Genomic DNA, 6,658 nt, shown 5'->3' with positions numbered 1-6,658 from the left:
CGCATCATCCGTGTATGTGTATGTGTGCGTGGCTGGCTGGCTCCACCATCCCTCGGTGGATCTCTCTCCCACCCCACCCCACCCCACCCCCTTTGTTTTCCCCACACGTCTATTGATCGCATGACGACAGACGGCGCCCTTTTCCTCCTCTCACCCAACTCTTGCTTGCATCTCTCCTCCTCTCCCTCATCCGTTGTGCAATGTGCGCCGGGGGGGGGGGGTCTGCGTGTCTGTATGGATGTTGCGGCTACCGCTGCTGCTGTTGCTGCTACGCTTCCCTCCCACCCACCCTCCACTCTCTGGGTTGGGCATGCCGCACGTTACCCCCACCAAGTCCCTCTCTTTGTCTCTTCCTCTTGCATGAGGATGGAGATGGGTGGGGGTGAGAGCGCACGCGTGGCGGTGGCGATGATGTGTGCGCGTGTGTCTATGCCGAACGATATATGCCTTGAGCACCCCTCCGTCTCCTCCTCGACCTCGTCTCCCTTCCAGCACACGCGCGCAGACCCTCTCCTCGGTCCGTTGTAACACAACTTTCCTCTTCCCTCTTCCTCGCCATCGGCAGGAGGGGGAGGGCTTCCCTGCTTACTTGTTTCTTTTCTGTCTCCTGTAGTCGAGGCTCAACCTCTTTCGGTGCGATTCGGCTCCTTTTTCTGTCTGTGTGTGTGTGTGTGTGTATCGTTGGCTGGGCGGTGGCTTGTCGACGATATGAGGGGACGAGGCCTCCGCTCACTCGCGGTGACTTATATGGATATGGGTAGCGTGTGTCTGTGTCTGTGTGTCTGTAGGTGCATGTGCATGTGTACCTAGCCTCGTACGTCTCCTCCCCCACCCCCTTCACTCCAACGGCCCCCTCCTCCCTCTTTCTCGCTGTTTCGCGCGTCCGGAACGTTCTGTCCGATGCAAGTAGAGGACGAGAAAGAGGGAGGAGGGGGCGGTGTGAGGCGAACTGAGGCTCAGTCGTGCAGCTGCTCCTCTTTGCATGGCACGCATGGCAAACTTCTCCGTTGTGCGCGGGCCTACATTAGTGTATTGATGCCAAGGGGAAGGGGAGGAAGGACGAGCGTCAGCGCCGCTACCGAAAGGGTCCCCTGCCTCACGCCCTCGCACACATCAGTTCTCCGCTGTAGCGGCTGCCTGTCACTGACGCTTGCATCCCTCGCGTTTCCTCTACCATGCGCGCGATATATGGAAGCGCAGTGCGTGCACACATCAGCTCCCATCCGCTGCTGCCCGCCTTCTCTTCCGCAGACCTTACGGTATTTCTCCTGCGGTACGCCTGTTCCGTCGTGTCTGACGTGCCTATGCGTCTCCTACCCCATCATCCCATCTTGATCCCAGCTATCGTCGACTTTCTGTCTCCTGCTCTCCCTCCCCGGGGTTTCTCCAAACACGCACACGTGGCACTCGCTTAGCCTCACCCAGTCTCCGCTGCTCTTAGCCCCCTCTCTCTCACAGGCACTCTCCCTCGCTCTCGCTTGGGCACACACGCACGCGCACACGCCGCCCCTGCTCCTCTCCACACAAGCCTTGCACACGCAATACACCGCACTCATCATGCCGCCGAAGGCTCGTGCCCCTCTGCCGCCTGGCGACGTGGAGCGCGGCGAGAAGCTGTTCAAGGGCCGTGCTGCCCAGTGCCACACCGCCACCAAGGGCGGCGCGAACGGTGTGGGCCCGAACCTGTTCGGCATCGTCCACCGCCCCTCCGGCAAGGTCGAGGGCTTCACGTACAGCAAGGCGAACGCCGAGTCAGGCGTAGTCTGGACGCCGGAAGTGCTGGACGTGTACCTGGAGAACCCGAAGAAGTTTATGCCTGGCACGAAGATGTCGTTTGCCGGCATCAAGAAGCCGCAGGAGCGCGCTGACGTGATCGCGTACCTCGAGACTCTCAAGTAAGACGAGGGCGCCGTCGCGCACGGTGTCGTTGTGTAACCCGCCTTCCGCTGGGTTTGTGTCTTAACGCCTACAGACACGGGCACAGGCACGCCTGCATCACTCCCGCCGGTCCGTGAACGAGGCACTAACTAAAATCGAAGAGGCGGTGCCTGCTTAACGAAGAGCGCTGCTCTGGTGACGGGCAGCGGGGGAAGAGAAAGGCACGAGAAGCGGAGAGTGAGGAATGGGGCACAAGTGGAGGTTGAAGACGTCGGTTCGCGGCCAATGCGCTGCCGAAAGGCCGTGAACGGGGGGGGGGGGGGCTCGGCGGCACAAAGGAGGAGGGGCGGAAGCAGTGATGGTTGGGTCGGTAGGCGTGAGTTTTGACCGGGTTTACGGCGCGTGTGCTGTCATTGCTGCAACAGGACTGTCGGCACCTCTCCGCGACCATGTCCGCATTCGCTTCTCTCTGTGCCTCGCCTTGCACACCCTCCTCCTTTCCTATAAGCTGGCCCGTGTTCTGACCTCCCGTCGGCTCTTCCCCTATCCGTGCCCGCCCTCCGCCCTCCCCCCACACCCACGTAGTACGGCTGTACTGCTTAGACTCAGTACTTTACCGTCGCCGAACCCAAAAAGGCGGAGAAGTCGTAAAGCGCCAACACGAACGGGCCTTGCGCACACGCAACGCATGACACCCACACAGATTTCGAACTAGAAAAATATAGCAAAGAGAAATAAGAAACACTGGCACACACACACACACGCACCTACGCAAGCACGCACTACGATCGCGCGTCCAAGGTCCATCACTTCCTCCCCTCCCCCTCCTCCTCTGCTCTCCACACACACCGAAAAGTCACCACAGCACGCGCAGACGCCCCTCGTTCATGTGCCCCCTTTCCTTTTCCCTTTCGCGTTGCCCATGGCGCCCCCTCCCCCCCCCCTTTTTTTTTCGTCCATTTCGGCTCAGCCTTTTCCCAGCCGCCGCCGATCTCCAGACCCTGTCTCGGATGGGCCGGCTCGTCTTCCTCGCGTGATGGTGTGCCTCTCTCTCCCCTCCGCCCCTTCCCCCCACCATGTGCGTGGCGTTCCCTTTCGCAGAGACGCGCGCACGCCGCATGATGGGGGGGGAGGGGGGGATGGAGGGCGGCGTGGTGGGGGCCGCTCGCTTTGCTTGCGCGTGCGCGTGTGCACCTCGCGTGTTACCCCCGCCTCTGCTGGCGTCTCTGCCTTTCGCTTTTCCTTTTTCCTTTCCTTTCGGGTGTGTATGTTGTGGTGGTACGCGTGCCATGACCCCTCCTCCTCCTCCTCCTCCTCCTCCTCTCGCGCACCCTTCGATATCTGCCTATCTCCGTTCCTCGTATTCGCTGTTCTTTGTTTTCTTTCCTCTTATGTAGTAACTAACCGACCATGTCCCCTCCTCCATCCCTCTCCCCCATCTCGCCCCTCTCTCTCCCGGCCTTCCTCTGTTTGCCAGACATCACCAGCCGAAGTAGGATGCATCTCATCCTCTGTCGATTCAGCCCTCCCCACCCCGACCTCACCTCTCCACCTAGATCCCCATGTGTGTGTGTGTGTGTCTCTGGGTGTCTCTCTCTATCTCTCCTGCGAACACGCCCCACTCCCACCGAACCGCTTCCTGAAGCCGAGCAGCGGAGGCGGAGAGAGGCGGACGTGACGCACATCGGTGCGTGGCGGGCACCCGTTCACGCAAACAGGCGCGTTGGTCAGCGAGTAGGATGAAGCAACGAGTACAAGCTGACAAAACTGTAATGCGAGAGGCTGCAGTGTGTGTGTGATGCCGGCTTGAAGGCGGAGAAGGGGCGTGTGGGCACCGAGGAACGGCCAGGGTTCCTTCTTATAGCTGTTACAGATTTGTTTTAACTGTCCTTTTCGGGCACAAGACAAGTAAGTGCGGCACAACAGGCTCACGCACACGTACACGGAGAAGACACAGACAAGGAGGCCGACTGCCGCATCGACGATGGAGGTGCTTCGCTTGTCGTCCTTTTCCCCACTCACCCCTCCTTTTCTTGCTCACGGCGCCCCGCTTTTCTCTCCCCGCTGCCTGTCACGCGTGTGTGGGGGGGGGGGGAGTAAGCTCTTGTGGATGTGCTTCTCCCTCACTCCGTACCTTTTCCACCTTGCTTTCGGCATTGTGCTGCACACGTGCAACAGCCACAGAGGCCTGTGTCGGGAGAGGATGGAGGGAGGGAGCGAGTTGCTGCGGCGTCGTCTCTCGCAAACGTTATCCCTGTATTCTCTTGGCTTCCTACCCTCGCCCTCTGCCTCCTGCTCTCCTCTACGAAACCCTGTGTGTACTCTCCTGGTTGCCTCCACTGGCGCCACCACCCACAACACGCACACGTGGCACTCGCTTAGCCTCACCCAGTCTCCGCTGCTCTTAGCCCCCTCTCTCTCACAGGCACTCTCCCTCGCCCTCGCTTGGGCACACACGCACGCGCACACGCCGCCCCTGCTCCTCTCCACACAAGCCTTGCACACGCAATACACCGCACTCATCATGCCGCCGAAGGCTCGTGCCCCTCTGCCGCCTGGCGACGTGGAGCGCGGCGAGAAGCTGTTCAAGGGCCGTGCTGCCCAGTGCCACACCGCCACCAAGGGCGGCGCGAACGGTGTGGGCCCGAACCTGTTCGGCATCGTCCACCGCCCCTCCGGCAAGGTCGAGGGCTTCGCGTACAGCAAGGCGAACGCCGAGTCAGGCGTAGTCTGGACGCCGGAAGTGCTGGACGTGTACCTGGAGAACCCGAAGAAGTTTATGCCTGGCACGAAGATGTCGTTTGCCGGCATCAAGAAGCCGCAGGAGCGCGCTGACGTGATCGCGTACCTCGAGACTCTCAAGTAAGACGAGGACACCGCATTCGCCATCAGGAGCCGAGAGCGTAGAATCATCCTCAAGGAGCCACGTCCGCGGCCACGGCGGTGGCACGGCCGCTTTCTGGCCTTCTTCTTGGCCTAATGTGCCGTAAACTACACCTGCGGCTCTCTCGCTATTTCCTGCATCAGCCTCCACCGCAATGTGACGGCTGTGCAGAGCCTTCCGATGCATGGAGTAGAGCAAGTCTATATGTGTGCGCGCATCTGTATTATACGCGCGTGCGCGTGGTTACGCCTCCGCACTGGTCTATACACCATGTGTGTCTGTGTCTGTCTGCCTGTCGCTGTGTGTGTGATGTCTGTTCCGCCTCGTCCTCTCGCTCGCTCAACACGGGCGGTTGTGTAAGCGATGCACAGTTCTTTGCGCACACACCGATACGCACAGGCGCGCGTGGAAAGAAGGAGAGTCGGAAAAAAGGGTGAGTGGGGGGTAGGCGAGGGAGAAAGGATAGTGGAAGCGACGTGACGTGTGTGGGCGGGGGAAAGACACAAGCTCATGCACACAAGCGCATACACGCACACACACACACACACACAGCCCGCATCGCCTTGCTTTCTTTTTGCTCTCCTACCACTCCCTCCTTGAGGGCCCCCCCTCCTCCTTCCCACCCTCCCTCGTACCCCTCTTTTCCTCTTCCTCTCTCTGTTGGTCCGGCGTCCGTCACGCATGCGCAACTCCCGCCGTATGAGACTTTAAGTAATGAACGTCAGCTAACCCAAGAAGGGTTGAAGGTGGAAAGAAAGGGGCGATGAAAGGCGAACGCCACCAGCAAGAGCGGAGCGGCAGGGTTGCCGCCTCAACGTAGCACAAGAGAAGACGGAAGATGACAAGAGTGAGGCTTGGCGTAGCGCACCCACGGAAACAGGGACATGCACGTAAGGCTGAGCTGAAAAAGCGGGTACGTGTGCGTGCGTCAGGACAAGGGTGAAGTCAAAGAAGAGAGAAAGGCGTCGTTGTGTTGTCCTCACTTGGACTGCAGCCGCAAGCACGTTGTTGTCGGCCATGCCGGTCTCCAATCCTCTCTCTACCCTCCGGGGCCCCTTTCTCTGTCCTTTGCACTCGATATTCTCGTTAGTCGGAAGAGTTGAGCGCCGGTCGGGGTTGCTGTTGCGGCGGTGGTCCGCCTCGACCACCATCGTGCACCCAGCTCCTTTCCGTGTCACGCCTCGCCTGTGTCGTGGGCCTGCTGTGCGCTCATGTCGCTCACCTCCTTCTTCGTGTTGCCCCTCCCCCTCCCCTCCTCCCTCCTCTCAGCCATTTTCTATTGGATTATCCTTTTGTTTCGCTCCCTTGTGTGCACGTCAGCCTGCGTACCGGACTTCGCGGCCACCCCTGCCATTCTCACATCGTCACTCACCATCAGCGAGGCAACGCGCAAGTGCGCCCGTTCCCGAGCATCGCTCTCGCTTCCACATGTACGTGCGTGTCAGGTGTATTGTGTGCGGTTCCCTGCTTATCTAGCTGCCTCTCACGAGACCTTCCGTGTGCATCGTCATCTCGTCCGCCTTTCCTGTTTCTTGTTCGCCTTATTTTATGTGTTGCGAGAAGAAGTACATGCACGCACCACCGTCACCCACCTACCCACCCACCCTCCCGCGTGCTTCTCTCTGTCTCTGTCTCTTTCGCCCCCTCCCCGTCCCCACCCCTCCTCCGCCTGTGTCTCGCGGCGCATGTTCCTGAGAAAGCGAGCTCGAGCAAACAGAGAAAGAGCGAGCGAGCCTGGTGTCCGTCAGCTTCTGGTGCTTCCCGCCTCCCCCCCTCCTCCTCTCTCCCCCTCCTACACCTGTCACCCTTCTTTCGTCGCTGTTGATATTTCCCTTCCTCGCTCACCGCCTTAGTAGTCGTTAGTCCCTTATTCCTCGGATTCTTTGATTGGGGCGC

At 60.1% G+C, this 6,658-nt stretch overlaps 2 protein-coding genes across 2 annotated transcripts; both read left to right on the top strand.

Moving 5' to 3' along the window:
- Positions 1 to 1,557: 1,557 nt before the first annotated feature.
- Positions 1,558 to 1,899, top strand: LINJ_16_1390 (putative cytochrome c; the record flags this gene model as incomplete). Its single annotated transcript, XM_001464583.1, has 1 exon — positions 1,558 to 1,899. The coding sequence occupies one exon, from the start codon at positions 1,558 to 1,560 to the stop codon at positions 1,897 to 1,899; it is 342 nt and encodes a 113-aa protein (XP_001464620.1).
- A 2,182-nt stretch (positions 1,900 to 4,081) lies between these two features.
- On the top strand, positions 4,082 to 4,744 carry LINJ_16_1380 (putative cytochrome c; the record flags this gene model as incomplete). The annotated part of the gene is made up of 1 exon (XM_001464582.2): positions 4,082 to 4,744. The coding sequence occupies one exon, from the start codon at positions 4,082 to 4,084 to the stop codon at positions 4,742 to 4,744; it is 663 nt and encodes a 220-aa protein (XP_001464619.2).
- Positions 4,745 to 6,658: the final 1,914 nt, after the last annotated feature.

The sequence above is a fragment of the Leishmania infantum genome, chromosome 16 (assembly GCF_000002875.2).
Source record: "Leishmania infantum JPCM5 genome chromosome 16".
In the NCBI taxonomy this organism is placed as follows: Eukaryota; Euglenozoa; class Kinetoplastea; order Trypanosomatida; family Trypanosomatidae; genus Leishmania; species Leishmania infantum.
This window is presented reverse-complemented; position numbering and strand designations above follow the sequence as displayed.